General features: G+C 47.1%; 1 protein-coding gene across 1 annotated transcript in view; it reads left to right on the top strand.

Annotated features, from left to right (window-relative positions):
• The window catches only part of LOC144493370 (calpain-14-like), a 153,873-nt gene that overhangs the window by 47,134 nt on the left and 85,858 nt on the right, over positions 1-20,881 (top strand). Inside the window, exon 8 of the mRNA XM_078212192.1 lies at positions 2,773-2,861. Within this exon, the coding sequence (XP_078068318.1) occupies positions 2,773-2,861 (89 nt within the window). The remainder of the gene's footprint in view (positions 1-2,772; positions 2,862-20,881) is intronic.

Genomic DNA, 20,881 nt, shown 5'->3' with positions numbered 1-20,881 from the left:
TCCAGGAGGGCACCGATCTCCAGCCTCCCCCTCCCCCAGCAGTGATGATCCCCCCCCCATCCTCCCAATTCCCACCCACAGAAGGCAGAACCCCCCCCCCCCGCCCCAGCCCCAGCAGACCACCCTCCCCCCCGTCCCAGCAGACCATCCTCCCCCCAGCCCGGCCCAATCGCCAGCCTTCCTCCAGTCCCTACTGGATCCCAATGCAGAGTGGCAGCGGGACCCCCATCGATTGCTCCGATGCCCGATGGGCAGTGCCGAGGTACCCCCTGGGCATGGGCACTTTGCCCCTTGGGCACTGCCAGGGTGCCTGTGCCCAGGGGCACCACCCCCCGCCCCCTCTGCCCGACCCCCTGGGGGGCCTGATTGCCCCCCTTCACTCCAGCGGGGTCTCCCGCTGGTTCTCTGAACGTGGGGAGCTGGTCTGAACACCGCTGGAATGAAATTGTACTGGCGGGGTAGGAGATGCTACCGGGCCTGGAGAATTCAGTCCCGGGCCCGATAATCACATTCAAATTACATGAAAAATAGATTTAAATGATTTACCTGCTGCTCCCACCAGTGTCCAGTCTGGTCCCACTCCAGATATCCATTGCTGGGAGAGGCACGCGTGTCGGGAACGCATGTGCAAATCCCACGAATCGGCCCACACGTGATTCTCCCGGCCCGACGCACTAATAAATCAGCGCATCGGGATGGAAGAATTGTCCCCACAGTGTTTAACCTGTCTCCCACCTGTATACCCAGCCTGTCTGTGTATTTGCTCGAGGCCATTGTATCGAGCCTATGTGTGTGTTTAGTCTGAGTGTGTGTGTGTGTTTAGCCTGTGTGTGTGTGTGCGTGTGTGTGTGTGTTTAGCCCGTGTATGTGTGTGTGTTTAGCCTGTGTGTGTGTGTGTTTAGCCTGTGTGTGTGTTTAGCCTGTGTGCGTGTGTGGGCGTGTGTGTGTAGCCTGTGTGTGTGTGTGTAGCCTGTGTGTGTGTGTGTAGCCTGTGTGTGTGTGTTTAGCTTGTGTGTGTGTGTTTAGCCTGTGTGTGTGTGTTTAGCCTGTGTGTGTGTGTGTTTAGCCTGTGTGTGTGTTTAGCCTGTGTGCGTGTGTGTGCGTGTGTGTGTGTAGCCTGTGTGTGTGTGTGTAGCCTGTGTGTGTGTGTGTAGCCTGTGTGTGTGTGTTTAGCTTGTGTGTGTGTGTGTAGCCTGTGTGTGTAGCCTGTGTGTGTGTGTGTAGCCTGTGTGTGTGTGTTTAGCTTGTGTGTGTGTGTTTAGCCTGTGTGTGTGTGTTTAGCCTGTGTGTGTGTGTGTTTAGCTGTGTGTGTGTGTTTAGCCTGTGTGTGTGTGTGTCTGTGTGTTTAGCCTGTGTGTGTGTGCGTTTAGCCTGTGTTTAGTCTATGTGCGTGTTTAGTGTGTGTTTGTTTAGCCTGTGTGTTTATTTAGTCTGTGTGTGTGTATTTAGCCTGTGTGTGTGTATTTAGCCTGTGTGTGTGTGTTTAGCCTGTGGGTGTGTGTTTAAGCTGTGTGTGTGTGTTTAGCCTATGTGTGCGTGTTTAGCGTGTGTGCATGTGTTTAGCGTGTGTGCGTGTGTTTAGCGTGTGTGTGTGTGTTTAGCATGTGTGTGTGTTTAGCATGTGTGTGTGTGTTTAGCCTGTGTGTGTGTGTGTGTGTGTGTGTGTGTTTAGCCTGTTTGTGTGTGTGTTTAGCCTGTTTGTGTGTGTGTTTAGCTTGTTTGTGTGTGTTTAGCCTGTGTGTGTGTTTGGCCTGTTTGTGTGTGTGTTTAGCCTGTTTGTGTGTTTAGCCTGTTTGTGTGTGTGTTTAGCCTGTTTGTGTGTGTGTTTAGCCTGTTTGTGTGTGTGTTTAGCCTGTTTGTGTGTGTTTAGCCTGTTTGTGTGTGTGTTTAGCCTGTTTGTGTGTGTGTTTAGCCTGTTTGTGTGTGTTTAGCCTGTGTGTGTGTTTGGCCTGTTTGTGTGTGTGTTTAGCCTGTTTGTGTGTTTAGCCTGTTTGTGTGTGTGTTTAGCCTGTTTGTGTGTGTGTTTAGCCTGTTTGTGTGTGTTTAGCCTGTGTGTGTGTTTGGCCTGTTTGTGTGTGTGTTTAGCCTGTTTGTGTGTGTGTTTAGCCTGTTTGTGTGTGTGTTTAGCCTGTTTGTGTGTGTTTAGCCTGTGTGTGTGTTTGGCCTGTTTGTGTGTGTGTTTGGCCTGTTTGTGTGTTTAGCCTGTTTGTGTGTGTTTAGCCTGTGTGTGTGTTTAGCCTGTTTGTGTGTGTGTTTAGCCTGTTTGTGTGTGTGTTTAGCCTGTTTGTGTGTGTTTAGCCTGTTTGTGTGTGTTTAGCCTGTGTGTGTGTTTGGCCTGTTTGTGTGTGTGTTTAGCCTGTTTGTGTGTGTGTTTAGCCTGTTTGTGTGTTTAGCCTGTTTGTGTGTGTGTATGTGTGTGTGTTTAGCCTGTTTGTGTGTGTGTTTAGCCTGTTTGTGTGTGTGTTTAGCCTGTTTGTGTGTGTGTTTAGCCTGTTTGTGTGTGTTTAGCCTGTGTGTGTGTTTGGCCTGTTTGTGTGTGCGTTTAGCCTGTTTGTGTGTGTGTTTAGCCTGTTTGTGTGTGTTTAGCCTGTGTGTGTGTTTGGCCTGTTTGTGTGTGCGTTTAGCCTGTTTGTGTGTTTAGCCTGTTTGTGTGTGTGTATGTGTGTGTGTTTAGCCTGTTTGTGTGTGTTTAGTCTGTTTGATGTTGTTTATTGTGGATGTAAACAGTCCTGAATTGTGTTTGTGTTATTTCTGGTGGTGTGTGTGGAGCAGGTTCCGTACGAAAACGGAATGGAGCAGTTAGTCCGAATCCGGAATCCCTGGGGGAATGACGTCGAGTGGAATCAGCGATGGAGTGATGGGTGAGTTTCACAGTTACCATGACAACTGATTATTATAGGACGGTGTTGGTTCTTACTCCCTCCAGCCCTGCTCCCTGTACAGCACACACTGAATGGCTTTTACTGTCAGACAGGCCTCCTCAGTGGAGGACTCCTCTGTGTCCCTGTGTTTGTGGTAAGGGGTTAGAGTTTCTATTGAGCAATCTAGCTGGAAGCTGCAGAACCCTCTTCATGGTAAATGACTTGGAGGGAAACTCCCAGGTATCTGCTTCCCCTGTCCTCGATGGAAGTGGTCGTGGGTTTGGAAGGTGCTGTCTAAGGAGCCCTGGTGAGTTCCTGCAGTGCATCTTGTAGATGGTACACACAGCTGCCACTGTGTGTCAGTGGTGGAGGAAATTGATGTTCAAGGTGATGGATGTGGTGATAACCAAGTGGGCTGCTTTGTCCTGGATGGTGTCGAGCTTCTTGAGTGTTGTTGGAGCTGCGCCCATCCAGGCAAATAGGAAGTATTCTTTCACACTCCTGACTTGTGCCCCATTGATGGTGGACAGGCTTTGCAGAGTCAGGTGGTGGGTTACTCCTGCAGTATTCCTCGCCTCTGACTTGCTCTGGTAGACACCGTATTTATATGGCTGGTCCAGTTCAGCTTTCGGTCAATGGTAACCCTCCCCCCCGGATGTTGGCAGTGGGGGATTCAGTGATGGTAATGCCATTGAGTGACATGGGGCGATGGTTCGATCCTCTCTTGTTCCAGGTGATCATTGCCTGGCACTTGCGTGGCATGAATGTTCCTTGCCCACTTGTCAGTCTAAGCCTGGATATTGTCCAGGTCTTGCTGTATTTGGAGGCAACCTGTTTCAGTATCTGATAAAGAGTATTGTACAATCAGCAAACATCCCACTTCTGACCTTATGACTGAGGGAAGGTCATTGATGAAGCAGCTGAAGACACTGCCCTGAGGGACTCCTGCAGAGATGTCCTGGAGTTAAATGGCTGACGTCCAACAACCACAGCGACCTCCCTTGCCTGCCATGTTGCCACATTATAAAAGTGGATCCTGTGTAAATTGCACTTTGAGATTTGCCAAGCTATTAAACTGTGAGATAGAAATGCAAGCTCATTCTGTAATAGTGTGGAAATATCTGCGGCATTCTGACAGAACCGCACCTTCAGTCTAGTAATGGACAGCGTAACCTCATCCAGGTCAGGAACACTCATTACTGAACTCCCTTTCATACTGCGAGGAGAGTCCTGCTCAATGCAACTCTCTCCCAGTGTATCCACTGCACTCGGAGGGGAATTGGAGCAATGGCGGGCTTCAGGCATTGGGCAGGTGCTGAGATGTAACTGGCAATGAATCTCATGGAAACATAGTTTGTCATGTTGAGATCAAAAAGGAGGTAGTATTGGGGTTCTTGAGAAACATTAAGGTAGACAAGTCCCCAGGGCCTGATGGGATATACCCCAGAATACTGAGAGAGGCAAGTGAGGAAATTGCTGGGGCCTTGAGAGAAATCTTTGTATCCTCACTGGCTACAGGGGAGGTCATGATGTGGAGATGCCGGCATTGGACTGGGGTGAGCACAGAAAGAAGTTTCACAACACCAGGTTAAAGTCCAACAGGTTTATTTGGTAGCAAATACCATAAGCTTTCGGAGCACAGCACTCCATCTGACGAAGGAGCTGTGCTCCGAAAGCTTATGGTATTTGCTACCAAATAAACCTGTTGGACTTTAACCTGGTGTTGTGAGACTTCTTACTGTACAGGGGAGGTCCCAGAGGATTGGAGAATAGCCAATGTTGTTCCTTTGTTTAAGAAGGGTAGCAAGAATAATCTAGGTAATTACAGGCCGGTGAGCCTTACATCAGTGGTAGGGAAATTATTGGAGAGGATTCTTCGAGACAGGATTCATTCCTACTTGGAAATAAGTGGACGTATTAGTGAGAGGCAACATGGTTTTGTGAAAGGGAGGTCGTGTCTCACGAACTTGATTGAGTTTTTCGAGGAAGTGACGAAGATGATTGATGAGGGTAGGGCAGTGGATGTTATCCACATGGACTTCAGTAAGGCCTTTGACAAGGTCCCTCATGGCAGGCTGGTGCAGAAGGTGAAGTCGCATGGGATCAGAGGCGAGCTGGCAAGGTGGACACAGAACTGGCTCGGTCAAAGAAGACAGAGGGTAGCAGTGGAAGGGTGTGTTTCTGAATGGAGGGCTGTGACAAGTGGCGTTCCTCAGGGATCAGTTCTGGGACCTTTGCTGTTTGTAATATATATAAATGATTTGGAGGAAAATGCAACTGGTTTGATTAGTAAGTTTGCGGACGACACAAAGGTTGGTGGATTTGCAGAAAGCGATGAGGACCATCAGAGGATACAGCAGGATATAGATCGGTTTGAGACTTGGGCGGAGAGATAGCAGATGGAGTTTAATCCTGACAAATATGAGGTAATGCATTTTGGAAGGTATAATGCAGATAGGAAATATACAGTAAAAGGCAGAACCCTTAAGAGTATTGATAGGCAAAGGGATCTGGGTGTACAGGTACATAGGTCACTGAAAGAGGAAATGCAGGTGGAGAAGGAAGTCAAGAAGGCATACGGCATGCTTGCCTTCATCGGCCGGGGCATTGAGTTTAAAAATTGGCTTTATAGGACTTTAGTTAGGCCACACTTGGAATATAGTGTTCAATTCTGGTCACCAGAAGGATGTGGAGGCTTTGGAGAGGGTACAGAAAAGATTTACCAGGATGTTGCCTGGTATGGAGGCCATTAGCTATGAGGAGAGGTTGGAGAAACTTTGTTTGTTCTCACTGGAACGACGGAGGTTGAGGGGAGACCTGATGGAAGTCTACAAGATTATGAGAGGCATGGACAGAGTGGATAGTCAGAAGCTTTTTCCCAGGGTGGAAGAATCAATTACTAGGGGGCACAGGTTTAAGGTGCGAGGGGCAAGGTTTAAAGGAGATGTACGAGGCGGATTTTTTACATAGAGAGTAGTGGGTGCCTGGAACTTGTTGCCGGGGGAGGTAGTGGAAGCGGATACGGTGGTGACTTTTAAGGAGCGTCTTGACAATTACATGAATAGGATGGGAATGGAGGGATATGGTTCCCGGAAGGGTTGGGGGTTTTAGTTAAGTCGGGCAGCATGGTCGTTGCAGGCTTGGAAGGCAGAAGGGCCTGTTCCTGTGCTGTAATTTTCTTTGTTCTTTGTATAGAAACATAGAAGACAGGAGCAGGAGGAGGCCATTTGGCCCTTCGAGTCTGCTCCACCATTCATTAAGATCATGGCTGATCATCCAACTCAATAGCCTAATCCTGCTTTCTCCCCATAACCTTTGATCCCATTCGTCCCAAGTGCTGTATCCAGCCGCCTCTTCAATACATTCAATGTTTTGGCATCAACTACTTCCTGTGGTAATGAATTCCACAGGTTCACCACTCTTTGGGTGAAGAAATGTCTCCTCACCTCCATCTTATGTCGACCCTGAATCCTCAGACTGTGACCCCTGGTTCTGGACTCCCCCGCCATCGGGAACATCCTTCCCGCATCTATCCTGTCTAGACCCGTTAGAATTTTATTAGTCTCTATGAGATCCCCCCTCATTCGTCTGAACTCCAGCAAAAACAATCCCAACCTCGTCAATCTCTTCTCATACATCAGTCCCACCATCCCCGGAATCAGCCTGGTAAACCTTCGCTGCACTCCCTCGAGAGCAAGAACATCCTTCCTCAGAAAAGGAGACCAAAACTACACACAATATTCTAGGAGTGGCCTCACCAAGGCCCTGTATAATTGCAACAACACATCCCTGCTCCTGTACTCGAAACCTCTCGCAATGGAGGCCAACATACCTTCTTTACCGCCTGCTGCACCTGCATGCTTACCTTCAGTGACTGATGCACAAGGACACCCAGGTCCCACTGCACACTCCCCTCTCCCAATTTACAGCCATTCAGATAGTAATCTGTCTTCTTGATTTTGCTTCCAAGGTTTATCACATTTATTCAAATTATACTGCATCTGCCATTGATTTGCCCACTCACCCAACCTGTCCAGATCATTCTGAAGGATCTCTGCTCCTCGTCACAGTTCACCCTCCCACCCAACTTGGTATCATCTACAAACTTTGAGATGTTAAACTTTGTTCCCTCATCCAAATCATTAATATATATTGTGAATAGTTGGGGTCCCAGCACTGAACCCTGTGGCACCCCACTAGTTACTGTCTGCCAATTTGAAAGGACCCATTAATTCCTACACTTTGGGCCTGTTTTACCATTGCTTCATGCCCAGTTTTGGGCCCGAACGTGGTAAAGTCGGGTGTGAGTCCATTAACGCGATCCGTGCCCGCGTCCGGGCAGATTGCCACTTTACCGAAACCCGGGAATGGCGGTGATCTGATTCACACCCGAAATGGGCGCAACAGTGATTTAAATGTATTTGCATGAATTTACTTTGAATTAATGAACTGCCCGCCCAACTTTATCAACATTTCCCCCTTTATCACCGCGTTCGCCAATCCGGAACCGTGCCATAATGGACCTGCTGAATAAAATCTGTATCGGCGCTCCAGTCTCTGAAGAGCGCGTTCAGTGTTTCCAACGGCTCTCTGACTCAGATCAGTGGTGGGGGGGAGGAGGGAGGCGGGCCTGATCATTCTCTGGTTGGAGGTGGGAGGAGAGTGAAGCTAGATCGTTGTCTGGTTGGGGGGGGAGGAGGAGGCGGGTCAGATGATCCTCTGGAGGGGGGGTGAGTGAGGCCAGACCATTCCTTGGGGGAGGGGGGGAGAGAGGCCAGATCGTTGTCTGGGGAGGGGAGGAGGGAGGCGGGTAAGATGTATCTCTGATGGTGGGGGGGAGGTCCGATCGCTCGCTGGTGGGGGGGGGGGGGGGGGGGGGGTCAGATGGATCTCTGGTGGGGGTGGGGGGGGCAGGGGCATCCGCTGCCACTCTGCGGGCGATCGGTGGGGGAGGGGAGAGGTGGCGATCGGTCTGGGTAGCGGGGGGGGTTGATAAGGGGGACAGCAATGTCTGTGGGTAGTGGGGGGAGTGGATAAGGGGGACAGTGATGTGTCTGGGTAGTGGGGGGGTGGGGTAGATAAGGGGGACAGCGATGTCTGTGGGGACCATCGCTCCCGCTTTCTCTGCTTTCTGCGGCCTGGGAGCGATCTGACATGGGCGCGCTTTTTCAAATTATTTTCTAACTGCGCATGCGCAGTTCAAAGCTCCGATCGTTTCGGCCACGCTAAGCCCCGCCCACAGCGTGAAAGGGACCTGCCATGTGTTTTTCAGGCTGATTGCGTATGGGGGCGTCTGAAAGCAGATTTCTAAGTTGGATCTGCATTACGCCCAGATTCAGCACTTAGAATGAAACTGGTAAAATCGGGTCCTTTGTTTCCTCTCTGCCAACCAGTTTTCTCTCCATCTCAATACACTTCCTCCAATCCCATGTGCTTTAATCTTGCACGATAATCTCTTATGCGGGGCTTTGTCAAACGCTTTCTGAAAGTCCAAATATACCACATCAACTGGCTCCCCCTTGTCAACTCCACTAAAAGGTAAAGTAAAAGTAAAGTTTATTTATTAGTCACAAGTAGGCTTACATTCACACTGTAATGAAGTTACTGTGAAAATCCCCTAGTCGCCACACTCCAGCACCTGTTCAGACTCACTGAGGGAGAATTTAGCATGGCCAATGCACCTAACCAGCACATTTTTGGACTGTAGGAGGAAATCGGAGCACCCGGAGGAACCTACGCAGACATGGGGAGAATGTGCAAACTCCACACAGACAGTGACCCAAGTCAGGAATCTATAATTCCCTGTTTTTTCTCTACCTCCCTTTTTGAATATTTGAGTGACATTAGCTATCCTCCAATCTGCAGGGACTGTTCCAGAATCTATAGAATCCTGGAAGATGACCAACAATGCATCCGTTATTTCTAGAGCCACTTCCTTAAGTACTCTAGGCTGTAGATTATCAAGCCCTGGGGATTTACCCGCCTTCAATTCCATCGATTTTCCCAGCACCATTTTCTACTAATATTGATCTCCCTCAGTTCTTCCCTCTCACTAAATCTTGCATTCTCCAACATTTCTGGTATCTGATTTGTGTCCTGTTTTGTGAAGACAGAACCAAAGTATGTATTCAGTTGCTCGGCCATTTCTTTGTCCCATAGGACCATAGAACCATAGAACATTACAGCTCAGAAACAGGCCTTTTGGCCCTTCTTGTCTGTGCCGAACCATTTTTTGCCTAGTCCCACTGACCTGCACTTGGACCATATCCCTCCACACCCCTCTCATCCATGAACCCGTCCAAGTTTTTCTGAAATGTTAAAAGTGACCCCGCATTTACCACTTTATCCGGCAGCTCATTCCACACTCCCACCACTCTCTGCGTGAAGAAGCCCCCCTAATATTCCCTTTAAACTTTTCTCCTTTCACCCTTAACCCATGCCCTCTGGTTTTTTTCTCCCCTAGCCTCAGCGGAAAAAGCCTGCTTGCATTTACTCTATCTATACCCATCAAAATCTTATACACCTCTATCAAATCTCCCCTCAATCTTCTACGCTCCAGGGAATAAAGTCCCAACCTATTCAATCTCTCTCTGTAACTCAGCTTCTCAAGTCCCGGCAACATCCTTGTGAACCTTCTCTGCACTCTTTCAATCTTATTTACATCCTTCCTGTAACTAGGTGACCAAAACTGTACACAATACTCCAAATTCGGCCTCACCAATGCCTTATATAACCTTACCATAACACTCCAACTTTTATACTCGATACTCCGATTTATAAAGGCCAATGTACCAAAGGCACTCTTTACGACCTTGTCCACCTGTGACGTCACTTTTAGGGAATTCTCTACCTGTATTCCCAGATCCCTCTGTTCAACTGCACTCTTCAGAGTCCTACCATTTACCCTGTATGTTCTTTTTTGGTTTGTCCTTCCAAAGTGCAATATCTCACACTTGTCTGCGTTAAATTCCATTTGCCATTTTTCAGCCCATTTTTCTAGTTGGTCCAAATCCCTCTGCAAGCTTTGAAAACCTTCCTCACTGTCCACTACACCTCCAATCTTTGTATCATCAGCAAACTTGCTGATCCAATTTACCACATTATCATCCAGATCATTGATATAGATGACAAACAACAATGGACCCAACACCGATCCCTGCGGCACACCACTAGTCACAGGCCTCCACTCAGAGAAGCAATCCTCCACAACCACTCTCTGGCTTCTTCTATTGAGCCAGTGTCTCATCCAATTTACTACCTCCCCATGTATACCTAGCGACTGAACCTTCCTAACTAACCTCCCATGAGGGACCTTGTCAAAGGCCTTGCTGAAATCCAGGTAGACAACATCCACCGCCTTCCCTTCATCCACTTTCCTGCTAACCTCCTCGAAAAACTCTAATTGATTGGTCAAACATGACCTACCACGCACAAAGCCATGTTGACTCTCCCTAATAAGTCCCTGTCTATCCAAATATTTGTAGATCCTATCCCTTATCACACCTTCCAATAACTTGCCCACCACCGACGTCAAACTTACTGGCTTATAATTTCCCGGATTTCTTTTGGAACCTTTTTTAAACAACGGAACAACATGAGCCACCCTCCAATCATCCGGCACCTCCCCCGTGAATACTGACATTTTAAATATGTCTGCCAGGGCCCCTGCAAGTTCAACACTAGCTTCCCTCAAGGTCCGTGGGAATACCCTGTCCGGTCCTGGGGATTTATCCACTCTGATTTGCCTCAAGACAGCGAGCACCTCCTCCCCTTTAATCTGTAAAGGTTCCATGACCTCCCTACCTGTTTGCCCTATTTCCATAGACTCCATGCCCGTTTCCTCAGTAAATACGGATGCAAAAAAACCATTTAGTATCTCCCCCATCTCTTTTGGTTCCATACACAGTCTACCACTCTGGTCTTCAAGAGGACCAATTTTATCCCTCACTATCCTTTTGCTCCTAACATACCTATAGAAGCTCTTTGGATTTTCCTTCACTCTGTCTGCCAAAGCAACCTCATGTCTTCTTTTAGCCCTCCTGATTTCCCTCTTAAGTAGCTTCTTGCACTTTTTATACTCCTTGAGCATCTGATGTGTTCCTTGCTGCCTGTACATTTCATACAACTCTCTCTTCCTCTTAATCAGTGTTACAATCTCCCTCGAGAACCAAGGTTCCTTATTCCTATTTACTTTGCCTTTAATCCTGACAGGAACATACAAACTCTGCACTCTCAAAATTTCTCCTTTGAAGGCCTCCCACTTTCCATTTACATCCTTACCAGAGAACAGCCTGTGCCAATCCACACTTCCCAGATCCCTTCTCATTTCATCAAATTTGGCCTTTTTCCAGTTCAGAACTTCAACCCGAGGACCAGATCTATCCTTATCCACGATCAGGTTGAAACTAATGGCATTATGATCACTGGATCCAAAGTGTTCCCTCACACTCACATCCATCACCTGCCCTAACTCATTTCCCAATAGGAGATCCAATATCGCATCCTCTCTAGTTGGCACCTCTATATACTGATGTAGAAAATTCTCCTGAACACATTTTACAAACTCTACCCCATCTAAACCTTTAACAGTATGCGAGTCCCAATCTATATGTGGAAAATTAAAATCCCCTACTATCACAACTTTGTGTTTCTTGCAGTTGTCAGCTATCTCTCCGCTGATTTGCTCCTCCAATTCTCGCTGGCTATTGGGTGGTCTATAATACAACCCCATTAATGTGGTCATACCTTTCTTGTTTCTCAGCTCCACCCATAGGGCCTCTGTAGACAAGCTCCCTAATCTATCCTGCCTGAGTACCGCTGTAACATTTTCCCTGACCAACAATGCCACCCCCCCACCTTTTATCCCTCTGCCTCTATCCCGCCTGAAACATTGGAACCCTGGAACATTGAGCTGCCAGTCCTGCCCCTCCTGTAGCCAAGTTTCACTAATGGCTATAATGTCATATTTCCATGTGTCTATCCACGCCTTCAGCTCATCTGCCTTCCCCACAATACTCCTGGCATTGAAATAGACACACCTCAAAAGATTATTTCCACCACACTCTACCCTTCCATTTGTGATTTTGCTTGAAACTAACCTGCCTTTTTACCCCTGCTCCACTAACTGCTCTGGCACTCTGGTTCCCATCCCCCTGCAAATCTAGTTTAAATGCTCCCCAATAACACTAGCAAATCTCCCTGCAAGTATATTGGTCCCCTTGTAGTTTAGGTGTAACCCGTCTCTCTGGTACAGGTCCCACCTGCCCCAGAAGAGGTCCCAATGATCCAAGAATTGGAAACCCTGCCCCCTACACCAGTTCCTCAGCCACGTGTTCATCCGCCCAAGCATCCTACTCCTGCCCTCACTGGCATGTGGCTCAGGTAGCAATCCTGAGATTACTACCCTCGGGGTCCTGCTTTTTAACTTCCTTCCAAGCTCTTTGTACTCACTCTTTAGGACCTCCTCACTCTTCCTTCCCACGTCATTGGTACCGACCTGTACCACGACATCTGGCTGATCACCTTCCCACTTTAGAACGCTGTGCACGCGATCAGAGACATCGCTGACCTTGGCACCTGGGAGGCAACAAACCATGCGGGAGTCTCTGTCCCGACCACAGAACCTCCGGTCCGTACCTCTGACCATCGAGTCCCCTATCACTACTGCTCTCATAGAACATAGAACATAGAACATTACAGCGCAGAACAGGCCCTTCGGCCCACGATGTTGCACCGACCAGTTAAAAAAAAAACTGTGACCCTCCAACCTAAACCAATTTCTTTTCGTCCATGAACCTATCTACGGATCTCTTAAACGCCCCCAAACTAGGCGCATTTACTACTGATGCTGGCAGGGCATTCCAATCCCTCACCACCCTCTGGGTAAAGAACCTACCCCTGACATCGGTTCTATAACTACCCCCCCTCAATTTAAAGCCATGCCCCCTCGTGCTGGATTTCTCCATCAGAGGAAAAAGGCTATCACTATCCACCCTATCTAAACCTCTAATCATCTTATATGTTTCAATAAGATCCCCTCTTAGCCGCCGCCTTTCCAGCGAAAACAATCCCAAATCCCTCAGCCTCTCCTCATAGGATCTCCCCTCCATACCAGGCAACATCCTGGTAAACCTCCTCTGCACCCTCTCCAAAGCCTCCACATCCTTCCTGTAATGTGGGGACCAGAACTGCACACAGTACTCCAAGTGCGGCCGCACCAGAGTTGTGTACAGTTGCAACATAACGCTACGACTCCTAAATTCAATCCCCCTACCAATAAACGCCAAGACACCATATGCCTTCTTAACAACCTTATCTACTTGATTCCCAACTTTCAGGGATCTATGCACACATACACCTAGATCCCTCTGCTCCTCCACACTATTCAAAGTCCTCCCGTTAGCCCTATACTCAACACATCTGTTATTCCTACCAAAGTGAATTACCTCACACTTCTCCGCATTAAACTCCATCCGCCACCTCTCGGCCCAACTTTGCAACCTGTCTAAGTCTTCCTGCAAACTACGACACCCTTCCTCACTGTCTACCACACCACCGACTTTGGTGTCATCAGCAAATTTGCTAATCCACCCAACTATACCCTCATCCAGATCATTAATAAATATTACAAACAGCAGTGGCCCCAAAACAGATCCCTGAGGTACACCACTTGTAACCGCACTCCATGATGAATATTTACTATCAACCACCACCCTCTGTTTCCTATCCGCTAGCCAATTCCTGATCCAATTTCCTAGATCACCCCCAATCCCATACATCTGCATTTTCTGCAGAAGCCTACCATGGTGAACCTTATCAAACGCCTTACTAAAATCCATATATACCACGTCCACTGCCTTGCCCCCATCCACCTCCTTGGTCACTTTCTCAAAAAACTCAATAAGGTTAGTAAGGCACGACCTACCTGCCACAAAACCATGCTGACTATCACCTATCAATTCATTACTCTCCAAATAACTATAAATCCTATCCCTTATAATTTTTTCCAACATCTTGCCGACAACAGAAGTGAGACTCACCGGTCTATAATTCCCGGGGAAGTCTCTGTTCCCCTTCTTAAACAATGGGACAACATTCGCTAACCTCCAATCTTCTGGTACTATACCAGAGGCCAACGACGACCTGAAGATCAGAGCCAGAGGCTCTGCAATCACTTCTCTTGCCTCCCAGAGAATCCTTGGATAAATCCCATCCGGACCAGGGGATTTATCTATTTTCAGACCCTCCAGAATATCCTGCACATCCTCCTTATCAACTGTAATACTGTCTATTCTACTCCCTTGCAACCCAGTGTCCTCCTCAGCTATATTCATGTCCCCTTGCGTGAACACCGAAGAGAAATATTGGTTCAATGCTTCACCAATCTCCTCCGGTTCCACACATAACTTCCCTCTGCCATCTATAACTGGCCCTAAACTTGCCCTAACCAACCTTCTGTTCTTGACATACCTATAGAACGCCTTAGGATTCTCTTTAACCCTATCCGCCAAAGTCTTCTCATGTCCCCTTTTAGCCCTTCTAAGCTCGCTCTTCAACTCCCTCTTAGCCAATCTAAAGCTTTCTAGTGCACTACCCGAGTGCTCACGTCTCATCCGAACATAAGCCTCCTTTTTCTTTTTAACCAACAAAGAAACTTTTTTGGTGCACCACGGTTCCCTAGCCCTACCAATTCCTCCTTGCCTGACAGGGACATACCTATCACAGACTCGCAGTAGCTGCTCCTTGAAAAAACTCCACATGTCGGACGTTCCCAGTCCCTGTAATCTCCTAGTCCAACCTATGTTTCCTAATTCTCTCCTAATAGCCTCATAATTACCCTTCCCCCAGCTAAAACCACTGGCCCGAGGTTCATGCCTATCCCTTTCCATCACTAAGGTGAACGTAACCGAATTGTGGTCACTATCACCAAAATGCACACCAACTTCCAAGTCTAGCACCTGGTCTGGCTCATTTCCCAGCACCAGATCCAATATAGCCTCACCTCTAGTTGGCCTGTCTACATACTGAGTCAAAAAACCTTCCTGCACGCTTTGAACAAAAACTGACCCCTCTAACGAGCTAGAGCTATAACAATTCCAGTCAATATTAGTCAAGTTAAAATCCCCCATAACAATTGCCCTATTACTTTCACTCCTAAGCAGGATTGACTCCGCAATCCTTTCCTCAACCTCTCTAGAACTTTTAGGAGGTCTATAAAAGACTCCCAACAGGGTGACCTCTCCTCTCCTATTTCTAATCTCCGCCCATACTACCTCAACAGATAAGTCCTCATCAAACCTCCTCTCTGACACTGTGATACAATCTCTGACCAATAATGCTACCCCTCCCCCTCTTCTACCTCCTTCCCTACTTCGACTAAAACATTTGAACCCCGGGACCTGCAGCATCCATTCCTGCCCCTGCTCTATCCATGTCTCTGAAATAGCCACAACATCGAAGTCCCAGGTACTGATCCACGCTGCAAGTTCACCCACTTTATTGCGAATACTCCTGGCATTGAAGTATACACATTTCAAACCCTGCTCCACCCCACCTCTGCAATGCCGTGCATTGCAGTCCCCATCCATGCATCCCTCACTTTCAGCCCCACTACTCAGGATCCCTCCCCCCCCCCGAATCAGTTTAAACCTCCCTGCATGGCCTTAGCAAATTTACCCCCCAGGATATTGGTCCCCTTCTGATTAAGGTGTAGACCATCCTTCTCATAGAGGTCACACCTTCCCCAGTACGAGCCCCAATTGCTTAAGTACCTGAACCCCTCCCTCCTGCACCATCCCCTCAGCCATGAATTCAAACCTTCCCTCTCCCTATTCCTCTCTAAACTATCCCGTGGTACAGGCAAGAGTCCAGAGATAACCACTCTGTCAGTCTTGGCCTTTAGTTTCCACCCCAACTCCATAAATCCCTGCCTAATATCCCCTTCCCCTATCCTCCCTATGTCGTGTGTCCCCACATGTACAATAACTTGTGGTTTATCTCCCTCCCCCCTAAGAGTCCTGAATACCCTGTCAGACACATCCCGGACCCCAGCCCCTGGTAGGCAACACACCAACCCTGAGTCCCTACCTTTAGTTCCGACCCTCCTATCTGTCCCCTTAATTGTGGAGTCCCCAATCACAAGGCCCAGTCTTTTACAGCCCCTAACCACCTGAGCTTTCTCACTCGGCTCACCCCCAGAGATCTGCTCTCTATGCTCAGTTGATTCCTCCTCAACTGTAGCCTCCAGCACCGAAAACCTATTATGGAGGGGAACCGCCCCAGGGGATTGTCTTCCCGATTGCTTCTTACCCCTCCTCCTGGCATTGACCCAAGCCTCATTTCTAGGAGTTACTATTTCTCTATAACTCCTATCAACTTCCACCTCCGCCTCCCGAATTATGCGGAGTTCCTCTACCTCCCCCTCCAGCTCCTTTACACGCTCCTCCAGAAGCTGCAATCTAATGCACTTCTTACAACTAAAATCTCCTGAAACACTACTGGATTTCCTCACCACATACATCCCACAGGAGATGCAGCATACTGCCTGAACTGCCATCCCTGAAGCCATTACCAGCAAGAAAAAAAGAAAACAAAAAAACTTCCCCACACTTATAATTAGGTTAGAGGAGGATGGAAGGGTGGGATCCTCTACCAGTGTAGAGGATCGGGTATCTCCTCTGCACCAATTTATAGGGCTAGGGGCCCGAGAGAAAAAAAAAAACTACTACTGAGGGGGAACCACCCAGGTAACTGACTTTTAAAGTTAAAATAAAAACCCTTCCCAGACTCCTTTGCTGCCCACTTCTAGTTTTCACTTTAAACTTGAAAAACTGCTGTTAAAGTAAAGGCCAAAAAAATACACACACTAGCTGACTAATTAAATAAATAAACAATTCAATTAATCCAATTAATCTCTTACCAGCACTGCTGCTTTTCAATCACCCCTCTCAGCTTGCTCCAGTGGATCCTCTTCTTCATCCCACCCTTTTGCGCTGTAGAACCAGACGCAGTATCAGAGTTCCGGCTGTTGCAGCTTGTCCCAGGTAAAGCATCTCCCACAACAGTATCCAATTCAGTATACCTGTTGTGGAGGGGTATGGCCACAGGGGAACCCTGCTCTGCCTGTCCTTTCACACTGCCATTTCCTCTCCTTACAGTAACCCAATTTCCTGTGCTCTGCTGCTTAGGTGTAACTATCTCCCTAAAGCTACTGTCTATATACTTCTCATTCTCCCGAATTAGATGGAGGTCATCAAGCTCCTTCTCCAGTTCCCTAACACGCTTTGCTAGCAGCTGTAACTGAATGCATCTTTTGCAGGTGCTGTCGTCAGGGATACCAGAGGTCTCCCTGATCTCCCACATCCTGCAAGAGGAGCATTCCAACATCCTGCCTGGCATTTTTTTTTTACTCTGGGGAAAAACAAGAATAAACTTTCTGGGAAAGAAAAAACCTACTCTCGCCTCTGCCTGTTCTCGCCGAAGCCCGTTTTGAGCCAAAGCCCTTCCGCTCTCACTCTGCCCCCTGCTCACTCTGTTGCCCGCTACCGACGCTGCCCGCTCAAAGGTGCGGCCTACTTTTAAACCTTCCCAGGCTGCTGCTGGGCCTACTTCCTGTTTTGAAAAAAAACCTCCGATTTTTTTCACTAATTTAACTGAAAAATAAATAAATAAATAAAATGCACAAACAGCTCCGTTACCCTCAGCCTGCTCCTGTGGAACAATGAGCCCTATTATACATTCCCCCGTTTCTGTCTGTAGGGGACCGACATTTGCCTTCACCAACCTCTTTCTCTTCGTGAATCTATGGAAACTCTTCGGCCCCGATTTTACCATCAAGTTGCTCCCAAAAGGCACGAAAACTTGGTAAAGTTGGGCGTGAAGTGAGTAGCACGATCTGCGCCTGCCTCCACACTGGTTTCCCTTTTACCAAGGCCTGAAAATGATCGCGATCAGGACCGAACCCAAAATGGCGCAACGGCCATTTCAATGCAAGCATTTAAATTGACTTAATGGGCTGCACGCCCAAATTTACCGGTACTTCTCCCTTTCCCACCACGTTCACCCATCCAGAATCGGCGCTAAACACACATGCTCCATACAAGTACGATTCAGGTGCTTCAGTAAGTGCCGAGTGTCCACTGCCACTCTGCTTGAGATCGGTGGGGGGGGGGGGTCCACTGCCACTCTGCGTGTGATCAGTGAGGGGGGGAGGGGTGTCCGCCGCCACTCTGCCTGAGATCGGTAGGGGGGGGGGGTCCGCTGCTACTCTGCCTGAGATCAGTGAGCGGGAAGGGAGGCGGAGGGGCCCATGGTCATTCTGGGTGGCGGAGGGGGTGGGGTGATAAGGGGGTCAGTAATGTTGTGGGGATGGGGCAATGTCTGTGGGGGGATAAGGGGGTCAGTAATGTTGTGGGGCTGGAGCAATGTCTATGGCGGCCAGGGGGAGGTATTATCCGACCCGGGAGCGGTGTGACAGGGGAGCAGCATTCTATCTGTTTTGTGAGCATGTGCAGTTGGAGGCTCTGATTGGAGCTGCAGGATTTTGGGCACGTTAAGCCCCGCCCACAGGCTTGTGCAGCACGATTCGGAATCGCTGATAGTTTTCAGGCAGAGTGCGAATGGGGGCGCCTGAGAACGGGTCTAAAGGTTGGATCTGAAACACTCCCAGTTTCAACTCCGCCCAGCACTTAGAATCAAAATGGTAAAATAGGGCCCATAGAGTCAGTCTTTATGTTCCCTGCGAGCTTACTTTCGTACTGCACTTTCCCCTTCTTAATCAATCCCTTGGTCCTTCTTTGCTGAATTCTAAACTGCTCCCAATCCTCAGACCTATTATTTTTCTTGGCCAATCTGTATGCTTCTCCTAAGATCGGATACTCTCTCTAATTTCCTTTGTAAGCCATAGATTGGCTCTATTACCCATTTACTTTTGTGCCAGACAGGAATAAACAGTTGCTGCAGTTCCCCCATGCGTTCCTTGAATGTTTGCCATTGTCTATCCACTGTCATCCCTTTAAGTAACTCTCCCCAATCTATCAACTTACGCCTCATATCCTCATAGTTTCCTTTATTAAGATTCAGCACCCTAGTCTCCATACTTCACTCTGCATCTTGATAAAGAATTCTATCATGTTATTGTCATCACCATGGAGTCTGGTACATCACTAACTGCAGGCTGATAAACTGCTGTGTTTAGACTGGGTGTTAGAATGGGGATCTCACAGTCAATGGTGCTAGTTCCAACTTAATGATAGTTATTGACAGTCGAGAATTAATGAACCAGTTATTCTGGTCTACAGGCAGTCCCTGGGTTACGAAAGAGTTCCATTTTTAAGTCTGTCTGTAAGTCGAATTTGTATGTAAGTCGGAACAGTTACGTATGGTTCACATCTACCGTCAATTAATCAAATGTTTGTCTTGGTATATAGTATATATTTTACCTAAAACATCTTAAATATAATAACACAGTAATAATAATAATCGCGTAAACACAACAGTGTTTACACGATCTGACTTAAAATGGCGACGACGGCGTGGCGTTGTTCTCCCTCATGCTGTTAGGGAGGGAATTCCAGGATTTTGACGAGCGACAGTGATGGAACGGAGTTATATCTCCAAGTCAGGATGGTGAGTGACTTGGAGGGACACCTCCAGGTGGTGGTGTTCCCAGGTATCTGCTGCTCTTGTCCGTCTAGATCAGGGGTCTCCAAACTTTTCAGTACGAGGGCCACATCGTATATTTTACAAATTTTCGGGGGCCAAAGAAAAAAGATTAGTTTTATAAATGAATGAATAAAATTTAAATGAATGAATAAGTTTTATTTGGATCATCTTTGTAATCAGCATGATATGATTCAGAACAAAAGACAAATGTGACAATTACAAAGAAACAATGCCGTGCTTACACTGAGAAATGATATATAATGAGTAAAAATGCCAATCATTAGCAAATGCTCTGACAAAATAATCAATTACTTAACTGCAGATGAGGAAAGCAGGCGATTCATTTTTTAATTAATTTTATTTACTGAAATTTTACAAATGTTTACTTGAAATGAGAATTTGCCCAATTTTGTGGCACACAATCAGAAAAATAAACACGCCCCAAGAAAGAACTTCAGTAAAACAAAGCAAAGAAATTCAAAATAAACTTGAACTCTTAATAAAGGTCGAACAAAAGTAAATTCAGCCTGCACCTTTCTACACAATTCTGGCAATTGGAGTTTTCAATCGTAACCAACAAATCATGAAGTTTTGCACAAGATTAATGGGAACGATGGAACTGCTTTCTTAATTTCAAAATATTGCTGAACTGAGGTTTCAAGCTTGAGGAGCCAATTATTAGAATGGACTTCAAATGCTCATCAGATAAATTTGCTCGATATTTGGACTTGACATACTTCAGTTTTGAAAATGTTTGTTCACACAGGTACGTTGTATCAAAAACTGATACAAATCCACAAGCAAATCGCTTCAAATTTGGAAACTGCTCAGGCTGCAAAGATTTATAACATTGGATCAGATTTCCTTCATTATACTTGTCTTTCAGCAGGTCATCTGATTGGAGATCAATAATTTCCATTTGAAACTGACTTGGGAGTGTTTCAACATTGCAGCCAAATGGATTTTGAAACAGCTTTATTTCATCTGTGTTTCCATCAAGATCAGAAAATTGTTTCTGAAATTGTTTTTGCAAGTCCTTAATGATTTCTGTTGCAAATGAAGAAGGAAATTCTGCTTCACTTTCTTCATGAAATTTTTCACAACATGGAAAATGAACCAAGTTATGAACTTTCAGCTTCTCCTTGAAATAGCATCAGTTTTGCCCTGAATGCCTTGACATGCGCGAATAGATCACAAATCAAATTTGTTTCACCTTGCAACTTCAGATTCAATTGATTCAATGGCCTGTCACGCCTGCAAAAAATGCCAATTTCCAAAGCCAGTCAGTGTTTGATAAAAGTGGTTCGGGTCGATTCTTCTCTGTGAGAAAGGAATCAATTTCCTCTCTGAGCTGAAAG

The sequence above is a fragment of the Mustelus asterias genome, chromosome 5 (genome assembly GCF_964213995.1).
Source record: "Mustelus asterias chromosome 5, sMusAst1.hap1.1, whole genome shotgun sequence".
Lineage (NCBI taxonomy): Eukaryota > Metazoa > Chordata > Chondrichthyes > Carcharhiniformes > Triakidae > Mustelus > Mustelus asterias.
Note: the sequence above shows the minus strand (reverse complement) of the source record. Positions and strands in the feature narration are given on the sequence as shown.